The 23,846-nt window shown below is 37.1% G+C and overlaps 1 protein-coding gene across 11 annotated transcripts in view; it reads left to right on the top strand.

Moving 5' to 3' along the window:
* Positions 1-23,179, top strand: part of MAGI1 (membrane associated guanylate kinase, WW and PDZ domain containing 1) — a 151,132-nt gene extending 127,953 nt beyond the window's left edge. For 3 of the 11 annotated variants that reach the window (XM_053469577.1, XM_053469575.1, XM_053469568.1), the window contains 11 exons: positions 1,938-1,969; positions 6,797-7,013; positions 10,488-10,579; positions 10,956-11,148; positions 11,772-12,071; positions 14,961-15,164; positions 16,470-16,560; positions 16,985-17,045; positions 17,400-17,543; positions 18,518-18,656; positions 22,221-23,179. In XM_053469577.1, the coding sequence (XP_053325552.1) occupies positions 1,938-1,969; positions 6,797-7,013; positions 10,488-10,579; positions 10,956-11,148; positions 11,772-12,071; positions 14,961-15,164; positions 16,470-16,560; positions 16,985-17,045; positions 17,400-17,543; positions 18,518-18,656; positions 22,221-22,981 (2,234 nt within the window). In that variant the 3' untranslated portion in view covers positions 22,982-23,179. Of the gene's footprint in view, positions 1-1,937; positions 1,970-6,796; positions 7,014-10,487; positions 10,580-10,955; positions 11,149-11,771; positions 12,072-14,960; positions 15,165-16,469; positions 16,561-16,984; positions 17,046-17,396; positions 17,544-18,517; positions 19,634-22,220 lie in introns of those variants that run through there. The other 8 variants (XM_053469574.1, XM_053469570.1, XM_053469567.1 and 5 more) reach the window with 4 other exon arrangements.
* The last annotated feature ends 667 nt before the right edge of the window (positions 23,180-23,846 follow it).

Here is a 23,846-nt window from a genome sequence, read left to right as displayed (position 1 = left end):
AATGGTATATCCTGCGATGTCAGCGGGACCTCCTATCCACATCCCACGTGGAGGGGGGGGGGCTCCGGTAGGCAGAGACAGAGTGCCCAGCTACGCCTATAGTTTAAGGTGTGATCAGGAGAAAGCTGGTCTGTGAGATGGAAACGCAACGCTAATGGGGAGCTTTTGCCGGTCATTACCTCTTACGATTCCATCAATATCTGATGCTGACATTTATACATTCTGTGTTTTAGATTCATTTTTTCCCCTTAAAACCAAATGTTTGTAAGTAACTCCTCATTTCGATTGACATTTAATTTAGTCAGTGCTGTCCAACGCGGCATTAAGTGCGGTTGACCTTTTTTCATCAACGTTTGGCTATAAACCGCTGTCATAATATCATTCCCTGAATTTAAGGGTCCCTTGAAATATGCATGTTACGGGGGGGGGGTTACTGGGGGGGGGTTGCACCTTTCTAGCCTCTATATAATAGAAATAATACAAAACATGTGATTCTTTATTATATTTGGGCAAAAGTATATATTTAAAGTTTAAAACTGTTTTAAATTGGATCTTTAATGAAAACACGATTTAAGTATTTGGAACCCTTTAAGGTAAATACTGATTAAAATGTAATTTTATTAAGTAAATTAAAATAATAATAATAAATTTTCGTAAATATATCTATGACATAAAACAAGCAAAAAATAAAAAAAATTATGCTTTTCTTTTGTTTTTGTTTTTTTGCACTTCTTGAAATAAGTGGCACGTACTGAAACTGCTTAAAAAAAAATACAGAAAACATTTTTTTCTTTGTACGAATTTTTAAATCTATCGAAAAATATAAAAAAAAGAATAAAAAATAATAATTTGTGAATGTTATTATTTAGTCTACAAATTGGCCATGGTGGTCAAATCCAGACCTTTATCCATCGAACTAAGACTCCCCTAAAAACCCTGTTGGCAAGAATTACGAGGCAGCTGGTGCTGGTTGTACATATTTAAATGGCTGTGAAATAAGACAAGTCCTAAAGTTCATGCCAGTTAGCACCTATATGTTAAAAAAAATCTTGTAGAAATATTAAAAAAACAAATTAACAAAATATTTTAGAATCCTATTTTACAAAAGAAATAAGAATTCCATTAGAAAAAAAATCTGTTTTGTTTTTTTTTTTTCTATTAAGCTACATCTATCCCATAAATTATTTTTCATCATCAAAAATTCAACTGGTTCCCGGTTTGCCCTGTGAGATGTTTCCAAACTATACCAGTCACCTACAAAAGAAAAAAAAATACTAAAAATTCATGAAACACGCTGGTTTCCAGGTTTCCGACTGCTACATGTTTATTAACCTAGATGGAATATCACCCCCCCCGGCCCCCCCTTTCGCTCCTTTACTGGGGGAAAAAAAAACCTTTTTTAACACGAGCTCGTATCAGTTCTCATTGGTCTGATAAAACTGACAAGCGGCTCGCGTCAAAAAAAAAAAAAAAAAAAGAAAAAAATCTTGCTTTAATTATTTGCCAAGTGTCTCTTAATCCAGGAGAGCGTTTGAGATTCACACCGAGCGCTCAATTCCTTTAGGCCGCCGAAGGTCTGAATTTATTCTCCCCCAGCCTCTGGGCTGCCGCAGCACAAGTCAGCATAGCTAATGCAGATAGATTTCTGTCTCTTGTTTCCCCCACCTCTCTCTCTCTCGCTCCCTCTCTCCCTCTCTCTCTCTTTTTTTTTTTTTTTCCTTTCCTCACCCCCCCTTCGCTCTCTCGCTCTCTCGCTCTCTCTCTTTCTCGCACTCTGCTTTTGATTCGTTATAAACAGACTGATAACTCTGATGCTAAAGAGACAATCGTGGCATTGCTGTGCAGATGGCTACGTTAGAATGATATACCTTGGGATTTTTCTTAGATGAACGGAGCGTTTGCATGGTAATGATTATTTTCCCCTTGTCGTTTTCCAGGATTGCCGGTCCCAAGGAAGAGCCCAAAGTCGGTAAGACATTTTCTTCTTATTCCTTTCTTTTTTTTTGCCGATCTAAAGATTTTCACGTCTCTGTAATGTCAATTTGGTTTTTTTTTTTTTTTGGTTGGGTTTATCGCTGTTTTATTCATAGTGTTGGGGGGGGTACGACACAGATGAGTTTATTCGGCGCTTCGCAATTCGCGAGAGCACAATGCAGCAGGCTACGATTGCACCCACCCGTCGTAACGGTTATGTCTTTATCGCACCTATTAATCATCGAGGGTTACTTCTGTGGCAGTTTAATTTAGGAAAGAGGGGAGGGGGGGTGAACCATCATCCATTTCCGACGTCGGAAAAAATCAAGAGACTCCACCTTCTTTTTAATATTACGGGGTCATGGAACACCTGCTACCCTCACCTTGGAGCTTTGGGACCTTAAGTATTCTAATTAATTCCCAAGGTTCCGGGTTTTGTCCGGCGTAACCATGGATTCTCTTTATTTATTTATTTTATTTATTTATTTATCTGGTGAAAGAAACGAGAAAGGGTAAGGATAAAGTCGCTGTCGTACGCCGTTAGTGTGTTGAGTCCGCCAGGGGACAGCCTTTGTCTATCTATCGGAAAAGGTTCTCTGCGGGTGCCTGCAGGTTTGGGACCCCCCTCTAAACAGCTAAGCCTTATTCATTATTTATTTATTTGGTTTCAAGATGCTGCGCTGCACCTGCCTGTTTTTCTTTTTTGTTTTGTTTTTCCCCAAATGAGAACAATAATGAAAAAAAAAAACCATATATGTATATATTTCAAAAAAAAAAAAAAATAATAATAATAAAAAAAAAAAAAGCAAACCGCCTGCTATGATGAAGAGTTAGACAACTGGAACTATTTTATGGGTTATATTTGATGTTGGTTTTTTTTCCGTTAATGTATTATAGAAAATGTGTATACGTATATTTTTATTCTTCGTCAGCTGTTACCCCTTCGATGCAAGCAGCTTAACAAGTAGTGTTTTGGTTGGCAGTCAGAGGGTTAAAACAACAACAAAAAAAAAACCTGTGCACCCTTTAACTGTTTTCTATCCAGCTGTTAGAACAGAATATTGACTATTTTGGATGTACTGTATAAATATTTTTTTAGAAATACATTTTTGCTTTAAATTTACATTTAAACTTCCAAATTCAGATGATCTCAACCGTTTTAGACATTTTTTTATATTTTTTTTTTCGAGGGAAAGGTCCTGTGTATTAACGTCTCGTAAAAAAAGGGTTTAAACGCAAACTTTATCAGTTATCTGTTTTTTTAAGATTTTTGACCGGCTTTAGTGATTTTCATACATACTCAATAGTTCTTAGAAAATTACATTTTTAAAAAAAAATATTTATTTGCCTATCATATTCATAAATCACCGTACGCCACGCCAATTAGTTCTGCTCGTATACCAAAAAACCGAATGTATATTAAAATAATTGATATAATTCTAATGGCTTGGGGCAAGGTCACATGACTTCAGGTCCAAACCAGTGTCACATTATATTAGTACAAAAAAAAAAAAGACTCGTTTTGTGCTTGTAGCCCAATCACAAAAATGTCAAGCTGTATGGTTATTTTTCTGCACCGTAGTCGGAAACGATTTGGCCTTTGGTGACAAGGACTCCCGTTCTTTAAATAAATCTGTCGTCTTCTCTAGTTAACCACAGCCCCGTTTGCTCGACAACATGAAGTATAAGTAATGTGCGCGTTATATCGACGACGTTTAATGTCTGTTGTCCAAAAAACAGGAGCCAGATTTAATTTGTGATGTGAAAAGCAAGATAAATCCTCGGGCATTAGCTGTAAGCTCCTTTACAAGGAATGTTTCCAAGCTCTTTCAGTAGAGTGTAATTAATGCCTCAACTGTAGAACGTTTATTTTCCAATAAATGGGTCTATAACAAACTCGAAAATTCAATAATAATAAAAAAAAAAAAATAGCACAAATAATTCACGATCTACAAAGTCCATCTTGACTAAGGATTTCTTGCCAGCAAATTTCTGTTTGTAATCCCAGCAGAAGTCTACCTCTTACAATATGTCGGGTACATGGACAGTGGACAACTCTTAAGGGTTGGTGGGAGTGGCAGACCATAGAAGCCGGTGCGTCATTGGTTTCCTGTCCTGACCGATGTACCCAATGGGATTGTGACTTAGGTTTTTGATGTGCCACACATGACCAGGAGGGGCCGATTCAGACGTGATGACGTTTTCTTTTTGCCTTAACAGACAACAGAGTATTAACCATGGAAACCGCTGCATCACATGGTGTTAACGCAGCCAATTAAATCAGAGATCTTTCAAAAAACTTAAATTCATAGAAACATTGGGTTTCATGGCAGATCGGCCACGTTCGGCCCGTCTAGTCAACCGTTTCTCCTGCTGTAAAGACTCAAACCTTAATCGTCTTAGGTTCCGTAGCCATATGCCCCCAACCAATGCTCGTTAAAATTCCAAAAGCCAACCATTTATTAACCTGGCCAACACTACTCTATTTTAAAAAAAAATATAGATATATTTTTAAGAACCAAAATTACATTCGGATTTAATTTTTGGATTATATATGAATTTCGATTTTTATCCTTTTATGATATTTCTTTTTGTCAACATATCTCTAGATGAGTATACCTTACATCTGCTGCCATATGCTAATCTTCTTACCAACACCACACTCACATCTGTAGTCATCGCGTGTTTGCTCGCCCTTGATCTGCTCTCAAACATTCTTTTCGGATTAAAGTAAATGACGATTTAAAAAGAATTTGTTTCTCTTTTTTAAAAAAAAAATGCGACAGGCTTGGATACAAGAGATACCATAGGCAAACCGGGCACTTGAAGTGATCCACCGGCGAGCTCATAGGGAGTTCTTCTTCATGTATGAATGACTTCATACCTAAATAAAAGAATAAATAGTTTTTTAAATTCTTTATTGTGATTTACTTCAATATTTTGTCCCTTTTTTCTTTTTATATCCTTATCCTGATATTTTGTGTTCCCACAAAAAAATTGTGTCTGTAACGAGTTATCAAACATGTTGGAGCCTTCGGTTTTGAAAGTCTTCACGGATCCCACCAAACTTCCCAGGGTCCTCTGATTTAGCTACTATGGTCCGATTCCAGAACCTTGACTAGCATTTCATGTTACAATCCTGTTTTCCAATAGTGAGCATTTTCTGCTCTCGTTGAAGCGCCTGAGAGAGACGTTAAAAAAATCACCATATCTGTAGAATCTTGTAAAAAAAACACTCGGAAATGAATAATTTCATTCTAATGCTGTTGGCAAATAAGGCAAATTATCATTGCGCTCTCAACAAGTAGATATCTCCAGTCCTCTGTTATTCTGCAATGGATTAATGGTCCCTGCCGAGTCGAGAGGTTGAGAAAGTTGTTATTCTATGTAAGTATATCTTGTCATGACAACGCTCAATAATTTATGGAAATATATTCCTCATTCTTATGCCCTTCTGCTGCGTTTCTTCTTCTGTGATGTGTATATTTTTTTTTTAACTCAAGAAGTGTCCTCCAAAAACCTACTTCTTCCCATAAAGAAAGAAAAAAACGTCCGCCGTCTCGTAGTTTCCTGGTGTCACTCTTTCCGCTAATAGTTCGTTGAGTGACACTCACCCAAGCCTTCAATCTTATCGAGTTTCGCAAATGCGGAGCGATGGCTGTGTCTGTTTTATTAATGGTTCCCATTGTTTCTGTAGACAATTTAGGAGCTTTTTAATATAACTCTGATGGTGTCCCTGGAGTGATACGGAGGCATACAGCATCATTTAACCCTTTAAGGAATGCTTCGATCTACTGCATGGGTTATCTTGGTTTTTATACCTTCTCGAATTATGACGGCCCATTCCCAGATGCCCCTCCAGAATGTTTCTGTTCCAACCAGCGTTTACTATTTTCTAAATCAGGCTGCCAGAAATAGCTCCATACATTTTCCAAGCTAAATATATCTACCCACTTGAGAATCTTTTTTTTTTTATTTGTTTTTTTGTTTCTTGTTTTTGCGCCTACTGCCTACCTTTGGCAAATATTTCATTCTTCAATACGAAAGGATTATTTTATTTATTTTTGCAATCCGCATATATCCAATATAATCTGCAGTGTTAACAAGATGATTCTTTACAGATTATCACTGAGACACCCGTCTTCAGCTCTCCTTCAGGGAGACGGGGTGCACTCGAGCAGGAAATTGTTACCTCTTCACATTCTCTGTGCGGAACCCGGTAGCTTTATGTGGCTTCATTTTTTTTTAAATCTTGCTTAACACCTTTTGGTTTTTTTTTTGCAAGAAGAATGTGTTCATGGGTCTGTTTTTTTTAATAGTTTTTGAATCCACAAGTGTGTAAGCGCCAACATTATTATTCAAATCTCGACCATTATTAAATACGTGGATAATGGTTTCCATTATACAAAGAAATATATATATGATTAAGTACGACATGCTTACATGAGATCATCCATATCGGTGATTGTGTAGGAATGACGACGGATTATGCTGAGAATCTTCATCCTATTCTCCGTGATAAAGGACATGACCTTTTTTTCAAAGGCTGTAGAGATAAATTATTGATGTTGTGTATGGACGCGGCACAACTCCAGAAGAATCAAGATGGTCTTTTTAGTGGCCTTGGGGTTCCCTTAAAAGCTAATAATCTGGAACGAGCAGAGTATCTGGAACATATCAGGAGTTGGGAGTCATCACAGCTGTATAGCCTCAAAAAACTTGTGTCCCGGAATGTTTTGATGTTTGAAGACTGTATGTGTTGGGTGTTATTGGCATTACATTGATCCTTAAGGACTTCTGAATTTTTTTCTTTTCTTAACAGCAACCACTTGAAAGGAAAGACAGTCAAAATAGCTCACATCACAGCGTCTCAAGTCACCATAGTGGACACACAGCGTCCCCTCTTCACACTGCTCCAGTCCTCCCAGATTATCCAACAAGTGAAGCACCAGCTGTGGACCAGGTGGAAGGCTCTGGGCAGAAAAAGCCGGATCCATTTAAAATCTGGGCCCAGTCCAGGAGCATGTATGAAAGCAGACGTAAGTTTCACATATTTTAACCAGACTTTTTAAATTCTGATTGTAACGGTTATTCCAACTGTCCCAGCTCAGTAAGAATGTTGGAGGGCTTCATAATATATCAAGCTGTTCTAACGCATAGTTATCATATCTGAATATGTGTAGGGGTGAGTAAATACTTGACTTGGGGTAAGGCCTTGAGGAACTGGTGTTACGTGGAGCTCCACGTCAGTGGCACACGTTTTAAATGACTGTTATTGACTCTCTCTGCATCCTCTTTCTGCCGTCAGCCTCAGCTTTGGTCAAATAGTAGGGTGAGAGCGTCAATGCCATATGGTCATTGGGCATATGTGGGAAGTTCTAGGGTAAACTACCTTGAGCTCTCCCTGTTCTGGAGGAGTGGCTTTGTGTAGGGGTGGGGCTTGCCATGTGCAGAGAAGGGGTCTGGGTGATAAGCATGGGAAAGTGGGTGGGGAGTGGACCAGATACCCCCCCCCAAGAGAAAGAAGAAACTAACCCGGGGGACTAGCATGTGGCTGTGCGTATCTGGACGTCAACTGCCCACTGTAGGACCCAATTTACAGTTGGAGTGGCAGTAAGGTGCTGCCGGCCACTTGCCCGCCAGGTTTATTGCCTGGTGTGCTAGATGGCTAGTCTGGGCCTGATGACAATATCTGGAAACTTGATAAATGAGCTGACCCTGAGACTCTTGGCTATCCATTATTTAAACAAACAGTTAATTGAGCCTCCAGATTACGTGACCCTGAGAATCTCCCCTTCACTCTGAGACCCTGAGATCTGGGCAAAACCCCTGAGACTCAACGTCAAACCCTGAGAGTTCCCAGGTATGCTGATGGCCTCTCATAGTAATCTTGAACAATCTACAAAAAGGGGTTTACTTAAAATGCCTACAATTAGGAAAAAATACAACACCACCTTTGCTAGGTTTTATTTTTTTGTCTAAATGGAGCAGATCCTTTATGGTATTATCTTCCTCTATCTTCCTTTATCTTCCTTTGATATAAAAGATGCGTGACAAGAACCATTTGAGAGAGGCATTATTTCTAGTGAATCTGTAATGAAGAAAGAACATTGGATTGGTATCGATGTTTGTTTAACTTTTTATGGCTATTTAATCTTGATAAAGTTAAATTAACAACCAATTAGGCTAAAAGGCCAGTATGACGAGAAGCCTCGCAGTTAATTGCCTTATTGACATGGAAAAGTGAACTGAAATAGTGGGTTTCTGTGTTCCGGAACGTGACGTAGGAAAATACCATTTTGATATTACTAATTTAACTGTTTCCATTGGCTAAGTCTCAGCTGCAATGAGACTGTGTCAACTGTTTGGATTTTAGTCAATTTCCAACAAATTTTCATTGCATAAATCTTAAAATGTAATTTTAATCATCCATTCCATGAACTAAAGATCTTCAATCTGTCCTCAAAAGTCTTTTTTGGGCTTTATTCAAAATATGTTTTTCAACCTTTCATATATTTCTGTAACAAATCCCACCGCCCAATTCTTTCCCAACAGATAGAATTTAGATTGGTGGAAGGTGAGGGATAGAAAACGAGTGAGGAGGTTTCTGGTGGCTCCCACACACGCATGGTGCTCCTATAGGTTGTCAACAACCCTACTTAAAGATCGTTCAGAATGATAATCATTAAGAAGCATTCTAAAAGAAAAAAGTAGTGGAAAGCTGCAATTTTATACAATGAAACTGCTGTTTTTAGGACATACTGTTTTTTCCAGCAAAAACAACAAAGGCTACAGGATAATTGAAACTCATCAGTTGATGACATTCATCAACTGTTTCCTTCAAGGTTGCAATAAGAGAGCACATTCTTTAACAATCTTGTAACATCACGTCATGCCGAACATGTTTCTCAACCTTCTTTTATTTTATTCTTTTTGACTACAATGGATATCGCTGATTGTACACATTTTTTTTCAGCTGCTTAAGACCATCTTAAGAGATCTTCTCAAATCATACATTTCCCCGATTCTAAAATCTTAATGTTAATCCTAACATTCCTCCATAGTATGAACGCGAGGCTTGACCACACACTAGTGCCCTTCCTCGGATTTGTATCGATTTTTTTTTTTTAAAGAAAGGACTTAATATCAGCCTTCCTACTTGACTCTCTTAATGGAATTGACGTTTAGAGACCACCATTCCAATCAATGAATACACAGATCTAAAAATGACTGAAGGTTTTCCAGGAACGCCATGCCGGGGGACATGAATATTTAACCGATGAAGCTCTGTCTTTCTAACTCTGTACCTGTAGGTCTGTAAAAGAAAGGAAAGCATTAGTAAGATGATAGCTACTCAAGTAGCCGATAGAGGGTCTATGTATCCATACATCGATATGTCAATTTACGTTGGTTCCAGTCTGTCCCATTACCACTGGGCTGCCTTGGGTACCGGCTAAAACTCCAAAGAAACTACTATAAAATACTGCGAGATTCTTAGTAACCATCCCCATGAGACTTGGTTTATTTAATGTATAGTCTTTTAATTGAGAGATTGAATGTTCTCCATCTGTGGCCATGAATTCTAGGTTTGCAGACTCTTAACGAGAATTTATTTGCTCCAGAAAACTCCTTGAAATATAGCGGCCGCTACACATTCAAACGAGCATCTTACCAACCAGGAGCTGAGCTTTATGTACTGTGCAGCTATTGAATTGTTTATTTATGAACTTAAGAAGTGTAAAATGATCTATCCATAGACACCATGTTACCTTGTTAAAACCACCATGCATAAAATGGGAGAATTACGAGAAAAAAAAGTTCCAGTTTATAGTTTTATTAGACTCCATGGGTTTGTTTCAGTGTTATAATTTACCCCTGCCACATTCTCTCTCTATGGAGATAGTTTAATATTTAAAATTAAAATATTTAAAATATATATTTTTAAAAAATATAAAAATACTTAAAAAATATAAATATTATTAAAAAAATTATTTTAAAAAACTATCATTAGCCATTCATTTTTTTTTCCGCAGAAATTGCATTTCACTTGTTCCAAAATTATACCGTGAAAAAAAAAAAATAGCCTCCCCAGCTAAAGCTGAACAAAATGACTGAAGTCAGTCAGTCTGCTTCCTGAATAATAATAAAAGAGGCAGCTAATAAATTATTAAAATGCACATTCGTGCCGCATCCAAAAGTGGTTTTAGCATAAGATTTATTCACTCGATATGCTGCCCTGACTCTTCCCTAAAGAGGGTCCGGTGGCCTTAATGCTAATCTACTTAAGTCACGAATCACTAAAAAGTCTGGGATAATATTGTATTATTTCAACAGTTTGCGAGTTTTTGGGACCCTTTAATAACAAATCCAAATCCAATATAATCTGAAATTATATTTTTAAATATATTATGTATTTTTTTGTATAATAATGGCAAAGTCTGTTATAGGATACATTGAGCTGTAAGGCTATTATGTTTGGGCAAAATGTAAATGTATTTATTTATTTGTTCAAGTTCCAGATTTTCAAGAACATGATATATTTTTATGGAGGAAGGAAACTGGTTTTGGGTTCAGAATTCTTGGTGGGAATGAGCCAGGTGAACCAGTAAGTATCATTCATATTGAGTATCCTCACCTGTTGTTACCTATCGTCTTACCTGTTATGTCCTGTCTACCCATTGTACAGCGTCGGGGAATCTGGTGGCCCTATATAAACCAATAAATAATAACAATAAAAGGGTTCAGTCCAGGTGCAATAAGTGAAGCTTCAAATAAGTCAAGTATTGATCATACGCTGATAGGATCATTTTAGTGCATGCCCAGGATGTCTGCCTCGAGTCCAGTTTATCATTTTATCCACCAAGACAAGATGTCTACCTCTTGTCTTGGTGGAAGCCATGATAAATTGGAGGTTCGGTTTTTCTTAATACCTCTGGACCTCTTCGTTCCTTGACCTTTCCGTTTAATTTTCCTTTTAACAGATATACATAGGCCATATTGTGCCTCTGGGCTCAGCCGATGCCGACGGCCGGCTGAGATCTGGCGATGAACTCATTTGCGTGGACGGGACTGCGGTGGTTGGGAAATCCCATCAACTTGTCGTACAGCTAATGCAACATGCAGCCAAGCAAGGCCACGTCAACTTAACCATAAGACGCAAAGTGGTGTACCCAGGTGTGTACAGAATACAAAAAAGACTTCTGATAGTTCATTATTTCGGATGCTATCCTTCGCTTGGATATAAAACTCATTCATGGATTAAAAAAAAAAAAATATTAAAACAGATATTCAAATGATCTCCAAAGAGCGAGTCTTTGGCTGCTCTTGTAGCTTTACTGGTAGATCGTAAGCTTGTTAGCCGGGACCTCTTTACCTAACGGTTCAGATTTGTCAGACTCCTTGAATGTATATATTTTATGAAGCGCTGTGTAAACTGTTGGCGCTATATAAATAAAAAATCATAATAATAATAGTAGAGATCTACCTACTTACATGGAGATATAGAATTTGCCGGCAGCCAGACCCATTTGTCCCATCTAGTCGCCCGTTTCTCCTGCTCTAAGACTCCCTGATCTTGTCTTAGATTCAGAAACCATATGCCTATCTCATGCATTTTTAATCCCCTTACTGCATTACCCTCTACCACTTCTGCTGGTAGTTATTCCATTGGACCAGTGGACCAAGTAATATTAGACTAGATATAAAAATTATAAATTTCTTTGTGTTTGTGGGCAGTTTTGGTTATGTAAATGCATCTCATACAATTAAAAAAAATAAATGCATTTTTAATATTTCAGTCCTAAAAGCGGAAAACGAGGTTCCAGCTTCACCCACCTCCTCGCATCACAGCAGTACCCAGCCAGCCTCTCTGACCGAGGAGAAACGCACCCCTCAAGGCAGCCAGAACTCTCTAAACACCGTCAGTTCCGGAAGCGGTAGCACCAGCGGCATTGGCAGCGGCGGATGTGGCGGAAGTATCGTGGTCAGTAATCCAGGGATCCAGCCATATGACGTTGAAATCAGGCGAGGGGAAAACGAAGGCTTTGGGTTCGTTATTGTATCGTCCGTCAGCCGACCAGAAGCTGGAACAACTTTTGGTAAGTTCTATAAACACCAGCAAATACAAGTTCTAGGGGGGATAACCATCCAGAGACCGGCTACACAGAAAACTGTATTCTTACTGAAATTATTTGGAATTTTCTAATGGTAAATTATAGTAAACAGAAGAAATCAACATGTTTATTCTTAGGATGTGATATTTTCGTGCTTAACCATGCAAAGCCAAGATCCACGGGCAATTTCATGGGCTGTTTATGGAATTTAATTCTAAATGGATGGATTGTCATGCTTTGGACTCTAGTTTTATTCAATTAATTATTCTCCTATCCATAGGCAATAGTAAATTTTTACGAGAAAAGATTTAACTTAAAATTTTATTGTTTTATTTAATATATATTTATTTCTATATAATATAAATAATATTAAATAATATAACACATAAATATAATAAAATATATATATTTATTTCTATATAATATAAATAATATAATATAAATAATATAAAATAATTTAACACATAAATATAATAAAATATGTATAAATTTATATAAAATATATAATAATGATTATAAAAGCATTATCTTCGTTGGCCTCTATTCTTACTAAAATATACATTAGACCTTGAAATATTTTGTGTGATTTGACCCGGAGTCTAAAGGAAAGAGGCGATTTAGAAAAGCACTTCACATCAAGTGAACTCTTTTTATATAAATATTTTAACCGTATTAAACAACATAGCAGGAAAAAAAAACCTGCTTGACCTTTATTTTCTAAATGTGGAATGCCCCCTTTAAAATATTTACAAGCAGAGTATTCCGCGTAGTATGCACGGAGGAAAAAATGTTTATTTAATTTAATAAAAAAATAATTTAATATAAAAATGGTTCTGTTCTTCTTAATGGAAGGCCTTAAAAAGGAAATAAAAATAATAAAAAATATGGATATGATTACATTTTAAATATGATTTATCTTTCCTTAAGTCATTTTAGATTACGTAGATAGTTTCAGTCTTGTAGTACTTGACAAGCAATACAATCGGGGCGGCCATTTTGTCTGGTAGGCTTGCAGTGCCTGGAACCTTGATGCCCGATACCGGTTGATGCGCAAATTATGTAGCGTTTTACTAGGAAAAATCTTAAAAACCTAGGACAAACCTTCATAAGTTGTACTTTCATATAAGAGTTAAAAAAAAAAAATGTAGAGTGAAGACCCCCAGTTAAGATACCTTTTATATGATTTTGTTACTATATTTTATTAAATATATTGATGAAATATGTTAAATGTAGATTTAGTAAATCCAAACCCATTTTGATCATTTTGATGGTTCTTATGGGTCCCCCTCAAACGGACTTCTGCAAACCTAGAGATATAACCATTCCTCACTATTTCTGTAGGATATTAGGTCATCAAAATGAAAATAAGATTGAAATTACGCAATATTTTATTTAAAAATATTACTGCGTGATTTCCCTTTAACGACCACCGAAACTGCTCTCTCGACTGCTCGATAATAATTACAATATAATCAACATAATTAATCAGAAGACCTTTTTATACACTTTGTTTGATTGCGTTAAACTCCAGTGGTCAATGAGTATTTTAATGTTTCCGGTGCTCCAAAAACACTCGTGTTAACCCTTTAATTCGAGAAGAGAGTAATGGTGCCGTCTGATGCCGGATGGTTTCTGCTGATCCTTTCCAGACACGTTTATATAATATTTATGAAGGTTTCGATAATGAATAAGGTTTTCCCTGTGCCTATATTCTGCCTTCTGTGCTTCCATTTCTTGTCTTCCGATCTGCACTTTGAGCCCTGCTTACGTGAGCAATCCTGCTTAATGTTCCATTTCTAGTAATGAGAAAAAACCCCCATTTCCGTTTGGCTTAGTCATGTAGCACTAAGTGGTGGTAGGGACAGCCTTTCCGATGCGGTGATTATCTTTCACACTCCAGAAAGTACAAAATATTGGCAAAGGCATGTGGAACGTTTATCCGAGGCGCACGCAAAAATGAGTGGCATTAATGCAGACGAAAAACACAACGGTGTGGATGCTAATGGAGACCGCCTCAACAATTATATATTTTTTTAAGGAAAATCTTTTAATATTTAGGTTTAGAAATGTTGATTATTACCGGTCGACTTTACCATCTGGACCTGTGGTGCCTGACCTAATGGACGCACAACATGGAAAAGACAATGAAGTTGTGTGGTCAGAGCATGTCCATGAAACACATTGACATTGATCTTTGGCCAAAAGTCATAAAATCTGGAAACTTTTATCAATTGAATGAAGCATTGAGATCAATCGTACTTTATGATAAAATATATATAAAAAAAATATATATAAAATATATATATATTGACAGATGCCTAAAGTACGTCTGTCGCCGACCGGTTAAGGTGTTTACAGATCATATCAAGTGTTTACTATGGGAACAATGTTCTCTCTTACCTGTTGTTAAGTTGCTGATCATTTTTGATTGGTTCAGGCAGCCTTTATAAAGGTGCTGTAAGGACCCTGGGCAGAACTTCAGGACAGGAAAATAATCAGATAATGTTGGTATTTCCACCGGTCTCGGCTTCCATTTAAGATCTCTGTCTTCAGAGCCGTTACAGTGATTTATGAACAAAGGCACAGACTAGATATAGTTTCAACTACTTGAGCTGCAAACTCCATTTTGTTATTATCACCATGGCGACCTATATGGACAATCCGATATTTTGCTGTTTTGAAGTAAATGCTTCACTGTAAAGCCACCAATTTGACCACCTACCTTTGCCAATGTTTTCCCAATATACAGTCAATCTTCCCTAATAACTTATGCTCAATGCATTATTAACCCTTAATCTTCTCTCTTCCCTTTCCGATTCTTCTCTGCTGTCCCCTTCCATGTCTTGTGACTTTAAAACAATTCAATGCAAAAAGCCGGCAATGCATGTGTGGCCATGCCCCACAAAATAGGTCGGATTATAGAAGGAAGCCCGGCGGATCGATGCGGCAAGCTGAAAGTAGGAGACCGGATCCTGGCCGTCAACGGGTGCTCCATCACCAACAAATCGCATTCGGACATTGTTAACTTAATCAAAGAAGCAGGAAACACTGTTACTCTTCGCATCATTCCTGGAGATGGTAAAGTATTATCTTTTTTTTCCCATGTTTTCCTGAAATTAATCAAATTAGGAGAATTAATGAGAACGCAAGTCCCTAGCTATGGTTGGACCGGCCCTTCATGAACAATTTTGGACCTCCCCGGTGTGTGTGAGGGACTATGTGTAAGTGTATGTCAGTGTAAGGATAAGTGTGTGTGTTAGCGTGAGTGTGTAGGTTTGTGTAAATATGTGTGCCGGTGCGTATGTTGCTGGGAGAGGGGCTGATGGGGCCACTTGGCTTAACCTGCCCCCCCCCGGGCCAGAAGTTACCACCCCTCTCCTGATTACAATTGTAGCCTGAATTACCTTTATTGCATATAGAAATCTGTACAATAGCCAAGAGACCTTCACCGACACCTGCCATGCTGTTCTGTGGTTTGAAAAGCTCTTTGTGATTGAGGAGCGACATGTAACCCATTACATTTTTTTCTTTATAATAAGAATATTGAGGAGAACACAAATCTTGAAAAACAGTTAACTCTTTCATGGTCGTTTAATGGAACATTGGGCTAGCACTGTTAGTGAAAACATAGCGCCACAATATGTGTCCCCTGGCTAGATCCAGAACCATTTGCTATGCCGTTTCCGGAGTCATGAAAATGCAAGGGTTACCTTGATTATGATTATTTTGAATTAACTGTTCGTACATCGCTGCAGAAAGTGTAACATTGGGAGTTCTCTAATATTGGTTACTAAGCTGGACACGCATAACACCGTAAATCCGACGTATCTGCTAACGCCAGATAAATGTGATACTTAATAATGACCCGTGCTCGATCTAATGAGTCAGAGATTTGAAGGTCCTCTTTTAACTCATCATCCAATTTACCAAGTATGTCTGGTGCACTTAGTCTCCGGGCTCCTCTTGTAACCAAATGAATCAAATTGCCGGTGTGTGTCGGTGTCCTAGAGGGAATTTAATCAGCACAAAACAAAATATACGTTAAATATGCATTTTATGGAGACTTTGTGCTTACTTGATACAATCTTGTTTTCAAAAGACCAGTTGGAACGCGGATTTATTCTATTCTTTTTGCTAACCAGACCGACAGTATTTGTTACAAAAGATGGAAACTCAATAAAACAGAAATGATCATCGCGTTGGTTTCCACGATAAATGGTCACCTTTAGGGCTTTGTCCAAGGAATGTCATTTATACCATAACTAGGGCATCAATATTATATATTTTTGTACCCAAACAGGTCCTATTTTTAAGTAAATGTAGGTTGTTATCTAAATTTTCCATCAAATCTGAACGCTTGATCCCGTTCTTTGTATTTTGCAGAATCGTCCAATGCCACTTTACTGACCAACGCAGAGAAAATTGCGACAATAACGACCACGCATACCCCTCAGACAATACCACAGGAAACAAAGTAAGGCGCTCGGGGCTTCAAAAGATTATTTTGAAAATGTAATAATAAAAAAATAAATGAATAAATAAAACATGTAAAAACATACATAACTCAATATAACCTAAAAAATATCCAAACGTAAGCCTAATCGTATAGTTAATTATATAGAAGCATAAGGCCTTTCATATGCGATTTAAGGACGGATCGGTAGAACTCTGGGAAACCACTTCTGGTTCAGGGAAATTCAAAATTTTAGACTTCATAGCTGCTTCGACGATCTCTGAACCGTCACCAGTAACCCCCGATAGCACCCAACACACCTGCCAGCATGATTTAGTGAGAAATCCAGATGGGGGTGTCACTAAAATTATTTTTATTGTTGTTTTTTTTTATCTATTTTTGTTCAGAACGCCTTTTTGAGTATGATTTGATTTTTTTTTTTTAGGAACAATTCCAAACCAAAGCAAGAAGTCCAATTTGAATTTAAAACACCGCCTGCCGCGCAGGTAAGCATTTCATTTGATGTATATAGTAACATATAAAAAAAACTGGGCTGTGTGATCGACCAAGAAAAGCATTGGAAAGAAAATGTAACGCAGCTACTAGGGGGTTGCTTATTTCCGCCGCCGGCCCTTTTGCCCTGCGTTCGATTTTATTCTACAAGGAATATAATTTGAGATCCTTCTGGCATCCTTATTAGATTGCCAAACCATCTAGTTCTCATCTACTATTTTCGGGGGAGATCTACAAGACTAAACGGCTCGTTGATCAAACGATTGGCCATATTTATTAATTTTGTCATTTAGTACGTCGATAGGATGTTGACATTTGCTAATCGATGAATGTGTTTCCCAAAGCAGGATCAAGAATTTTATTCGGTGGAACTAGACCGGGGGCTCAAAGGATTTGGCTTCAGTCTCCGAGGAGGTCGAGAATATAACATGAATCTCTACGTGCTGCGCCTCGCTGAAGAAGGGCCGGCAGAAAAATGTGGGAAAATGAGGGTACGTGTCAATTCTCACACTCCTTTCCCCCCTTTTTGGGGGAAATTATAGATGGCTCATATCTGAGTTGGAGATCCATTAGGGTGTTGGGAGCTAATTTTTCACGGATCCTTTGTGATAAATCAAAAGAAATATAGCAAATTTAAGTTGTTTTTGTATAATTTGTGTGTATAATTTGTGTGTATATATTTTAAAACCTACTTACTTAGTCCCTATTGCCAATAATTTTCTAACGAGGCCAATGAAGTACAAGTATTGTCCACAAAACATTCTTTAAAGCTTCATACAAGCAGCTATATAGTAAACATAGACACAAGGATCATGGGAACCCCTCTCATTTCCCCCCTTGGTGGTCTGTGTTGAAATTTAAATGTCCAATCTATACATTTCATGGAATCTGGGCCAGTTTATTTTTCTACCGGCAGTGCCATGTATCTCATGCCGCTCCGGAGCTTTTTTTTCGACCTTTTTGCATCAAGGTTCTCTTCAATTGAGCCAAACTTTGTGTAGATACCATTTTATCACCGTGGTTCACGGTAATAGATTCTTTGTACCTTAAAAGCAGCTTCATTTTTTGATTGCATCTATTTTTTTTTTGATGATAATAACAACAACATTGAGTTTTTACCGATGTGTTTCTGGTCGTTTCATTTGTGGTACACAAAGAAACCGGGAGAGATGAGAAGAACAAACGTATAGATGGCGGTAATGGTTCTTTGAGCTTGCTATCTCTATTTCAAAAGGTCAGGATAATGTTCATTAAAAAAAATCACTCTGTCCTTGGGTTGAACAGCAGCCCCATGTAGAGGACAACCGATCTTGAAAGGCCAAGACTATTTTTACATCCTTGGTATTTACTGTTGGAGGTGACACGGACCTGTTGGCCAAATAATTACACGCAGGTATTTTTTTTCTTTATCTATACAATCTTACAAGGTTTTCCTTTTGTGGTTTTTTTCTCATTGTTACATCAGGTTGGTGATGAAATTCTGGAAATTAATGGCGAGTCTACAAAGAACATGAAGCATGCTCGGGCAATTGAACTGATTAAAAATGGCGGACGGAGAGTACATCTGAGTCTGAAACGTGGAGATGGTTCTGTCCCAGAATATGGTGGGTCAAACTCTGAAACCATTGCTTTGCTTCCTGCCATCACTCCATGAATGATCTCTCTCTCAAGATCTGGAGCAGGAAATCCTTTTTTTTCCTTTTACTTTTTAATCACCAGTGTCTTACCAACTTTTGCGAAATATGATTAATTGCTTCGCTTGTACTGAGTTCTATCCACTCTTCTACTCATCCTCTGCTTGCTTCTGTGGACTTGGGGCTCTGGAAGAGGAATTATCAACTTAGCATCATTGGTGAAGGAATTAAAAAAAATCGAAACTTGTCTTTTTTTGTTTTTTTTTTGTTAAAACTAAACTTGTATCGAACTGTGCCAAACTGTTTTGATTAATTTGTAACGAAAGCAAAAGAAGGAACAGTGATTATTTAGAAAATGTATCCGTAATTCTCACCGGGGGGGGAAAAAAAAACAAAGAAACAAACGCGAATCCCTTAATATGTTGAAAGAAACACGGAAAATAACATTAACCTCTTAATATATTGTGTGCAACGTTCCGTAAAGGTTTGTGAAACTGCCAGTTTCTGCTTTTTGAGCAGTATATATATATATATACCAGATAAGAAAAAAAAATATATTAATTGTTCTAAATAAAAAAAAATAAAAAGAGAGAGAAATTTTATTTAAGAGAGTATGGATAAAGATATGCAATCAGTAATCTGGATGTTCCGGGCATATTTCTATTTTATGTGAGTCAAGGATGTTCTATCAAATATTGTATTAAAGAAGTTATATTGTAAAATAGTCCTATTTAAGAGAAGTTCTGATTAAATGCCCTATATATAGGGCTTTTTGCCCAACCAAAGGTCTTTGAAGTTTCTATCGAAACTGTTTTTTTGAAGGATGTCATGATATTTTTCCCATTTGTGGGTTACTGCCATTATACCTTCGACTTAAGCCATTCCATAAAACAAATTATATACTGTTGAGCATTTCATTAAATATAATGTAACGCTATTTATACATCTTGATATAGTATTGGTTCTTTTTTTTTATGTTGGCCACTCCAAACACCACTAGTGAATATCCAACATCTTCCTCAAATGTTTCCCAATGTTCGGAATTATAGCAGGTCTTTCTCCTACCCAACTTATAGTTATGGAGTTAATCATATATTTCCTTGTATCCATACACAATAAGGTGTTTTATCACTGGTTACGAGGAATGTATTTACTTTGGGTGATGCTGTAGTCCCTATCCAGCTCCCCGTCTCCGATCCTACGAGACAAGCACCGGGATATAACATTATGTTCTGGGGCGATGCGTCATCAGGGACAGTTCGCTATAGAAGCGTTCCTGAATGGACAGCGTCCCCCATAGTATAAGTAGACTGGTTGGGGACATCGGAGATCTCCCTTTAACCGGCAGAGGAGCAGCGGGGCCCCCCGGAATACGTTGCTGCCGGTAGCCACTAATTTTATGCAAAAAGTGTTTTTGGTTGGAAAATGCGTTAAACTGCAGATGTCAGGAGACTGAAATGGTCAAAATTGTGACAATATTTTATTCTTTAAAAATTATAATGAAAGAGAATAATGTGAAAGAGAAGAGTATTTCTAAGCCCAATCCCCACCAAAACGTTCTTAAAAAAAAAATTAAGAATTTACAATGATTAATATAATAAAGAAATCCACATGCTGATGAAATGTAATGTAAAACGCGTTGGCTATTTTTTCCTTGTATATATTTTTACTGTCCATTTTTTTTTTGGTTTCTCGGAAAAAAGAAATGCACTGTATTGTTCCATTCATTGTATAATTGTATAATTTTTTTATTTTTTTTTGGCAAGGTGGTTCCTTACATTGTGACTAAGTTGTTGCACTGACAGAATGATTTGGAAACAAATTTTCCTTTTTTAAATTGATGAAAATGTTTCCTTTTTTTTTTTATTTAATTTTTTTTATAAATTGTATGACACTTGAAAGTTGTGCTGCTATATAGTACAGATGTAAAGAAAAGAAAAAAAAAAAAAGTACCATGGGGTCATTCGTCATTTCAATCCTATTTAATAATAATAATAATGTGAAGTTCCGGCATATTACCTCTGATGGAACACGCTTCAAAGAGAGGCTGCATAATTTTGTAATGAGAAATTTTTTTGTAATTTTTATTTGACTGTCGTGGTCTACTGTGGACTTTTTTCTTGTTGTTGAATGTAAATGTTCTTTTTCCTTTCTGCCATCCTGTTCTCTGTTCCAATTTTCCTGAGTAGATGCAGTAGTCTTGTCTGTTACAAAGTCACATTTTAATGCCTAATGTCACTATAGAAATTGCAGATTTCACAGCCTTATTTGGATGTCACCTAGGCAACATGACCGGAAACAAAATAATAAAAAAAAAAATCTTGAAATATGAAGATTATTATTATTTTTTTTCTTTCCTCTCGTATTATGTGGGGATTCTAAATGTTCTACTCTTTTTCTCTTTCTTTCTTTCTCTTTCTCTCTCTCTCTTTTTTTCACTATACTTGGTGCGGGGGCTATTCCTTCCTCAGCGATGATTCCACCTAATATTGCTGCATGTATGAGACATGACAAACCCGTGGAGCCCAGCTTCTACCTAACGGGCCAAACTACGGTTTGTAGCTGAATCAATATTAGGTGTTTTTGTGCTGTGGCCTAGTATACTACATTGCTTGTGATTTTCGCTGTTTTTCAATATGTACAGCAATCCATGAGCGCCCTGCGTTATTTGATCTGTACGTGTAAGTACAACGTCCAATGCTTCGGCTTTAAGTCTGGTTTCGCCATTGTGCCCATATTAAAAAAAAAATAAAAAAAAAAAAAAAAAAAAATTAAAACGTATTAAATAAACCCATTTTCAGTCATCTGTTTGCCAAACAAACTTTATTTGCAGTTTGTTTCCTTTTTTAAATTTAATTTAGATTTTTTTTTTTTAAATCAAAGCATGGTGTCATATGGCAGACAATGAAGGAAATCTATATTTCTTTTTTACATTTTATATCATTTAAGAGTTTAAAACGTCAATAAATAGATATTTTAGTAAAAAATGGAATTTCATAAGCGATCGTACACTTATCCTGAAACGCTTTGCCTATCTCACTTTTTTGGGGATCTCCCTTTTCTGTCTTCCTATTACTTTATTGAAAAAAAAAAAGGTTTTTTTTATGAAAATGTAAAAAATAAAAAAATGTAAAAAATTAAAAAAAATCGCCCTGGACTGTTAAAGGGGGGAAAAATAATTTAAACCCGATTCCAGGTATATAAAAAAAAAAAAGTGCTATGCAAAGAAGATAAAAATATAGGTTATGTGTTAATTTTAGAGCAGCTAAAATATTCTAGTCTTGATAAGGATATCGCAATATGCCGAATGTGCGATGAGACGCTAACTTTAGCTTTCACCCTAGAATTGAGCAATAAATTAAGATGGCAAGTGCATTAACTAACGCGTAGAGTCATTGTATACGGCTCCAAGCAGATATTGAGCTTCATTTAATTATTTTGTGTACGTGATTGATTAATAATGGAGGAGGCTCTAGCTTTTAATGTGTTCAACTGACTGTATAAAAGACTTACGCTGTCTATTTTTCCCTCCAGACCCCAGCAGCGACAGGAACAGCTTCTCAGACAGTCCTCAAAACGTATCGAAAATGAACACGATGCCATCTGATAGAAACCACACCTCATTGGAGTTCAGCTATCCACCAGATCTTCACAAATCATTACAACACGGGGAAAAACAGACTTATGTTAAGGACCCTAAAAACAACAGGGAATACAACAGACAACACAAAGAACACCACACTTGGAATGGGTCCTCTAAAAACTATTCTGTACAAAGCGGCAGAAGAGATCAGTCCCCCGATGAGAGGAGGCTACGGAAAGAGGACAGGATGGTGGTCAATGGACAGAAAATATCATCTCCCGATAAAAGAGGTGAAGCTGAAAATACTTTGGAGAGGAGAGACAAATATGACAGGCGGAGAGATAGTTCTCCTCAAAGACCCAGGGAGAGGTCACCTGTGCGTAGAAGGGATGGGTCACCAACTAAGAGAAGGAAATCATTAGATCGATTTATGGATCAACGGAGATCACCGGACAGACGAAGAGACAGTTCACCGGACAGAAGGCGAGCCAAGTCAACGGACAGAAGAAGGGAAAGATCACCAGAAAGAAAAAGGGATCGTTCTAATGAAAGGAGAAGAGAGAGGTCCCCCGAGAGAAGAAACCGAGATCAAAGATCTAACAGAGATCGGGATGGGCTTAGTCTAAAAAGTGATACATTGAGAAGTGCAAGACATCCCCAAGAACAACGGAGGAGACCTTACAAGGAATGCAGCACTGACCTCAGTATCTAATGTATCTGTCTTGTTTTAGCCTTTAATAGTGTTGGAAGGTTCTAAAGAGGGTCTCAGAACACTTATGGCTTATGGTGTATTACAAGGGTAAACACTCAACATGAAAATGATCCAATGGTTCCACGAAACGTTTTATGCAGATGAAGCATTGCTAACAGAGTGTTGTGCCTGATGTATATTAAAGAGAGTATTTTTCAATGCTTTTTTAAGTTATTTGCCAAATGTCAACCCTAAAAAGGATTTACCATGTTCTTCAAGCTATTTTAATGACAATGTTCTTTTTTCGAACATCACCTTTCAGATAATTCCTGCGTGGAACATGTTTAGAGCACTGGAAAGTAAACTGGTGATTTTTTTTTTTTTGTGTGTGTATTATTATTATTTTGCTAAGGCTGATTAACCCATTTTTGACTGTTAATGAGTTACCTACGGCAACAATTGCAATTAGATGAGTAAGCCGGTGGTGGGATTTAATAATAATAATAATAAAAAAAAATTACATATTCAACGGAAATTAAGAAAAAGCCATCCAAGTTGAATAAGTGGAAAGCAAATTAAATCTCGTGTGATTATTTTTTACTACAATGAAGGAAATTTACAAGCACACCCAGCACAAAAATTAATTTATTCTTTTTTTTTTTTTTTTTTCTAAGTTTGTTTGGTGGACATTCCATTGGTAAATTGTTTTCCAAAAAAAAAGAAACGGGTTACAGATCTAGTGGCCATATATGCAGATAAACCGTTTCTAGAATATTTATTCAAAAGTTATGTCCAAAAAGTAGAGCCGACAACCAGATAATTTAACCCCTTAAGGACAATGGGCGGTTCCTAAACCCATTGAAAACAATGCATTTTGAGCCCGTAC

The sequence above is a fragment of the Spea bombifrons genome, chromosome 6, assembly GCF_027358695.1.
Source record: "Spea bombifrons isolate aSpeBom1 chromosome 6, aSpeBom1.2.pri, whole genome shotgun sequence".
Lineage (NCBI taxonomy): Eukaryota > Metazoa > Chordata > Amphibia > Anura > Pelobatidae > Spea > Spea bombifrons.
Note: the sequence above shows the minus strand (reverse complement) of the source record. Positions and strands in the feature narration are given on the sequence as shown.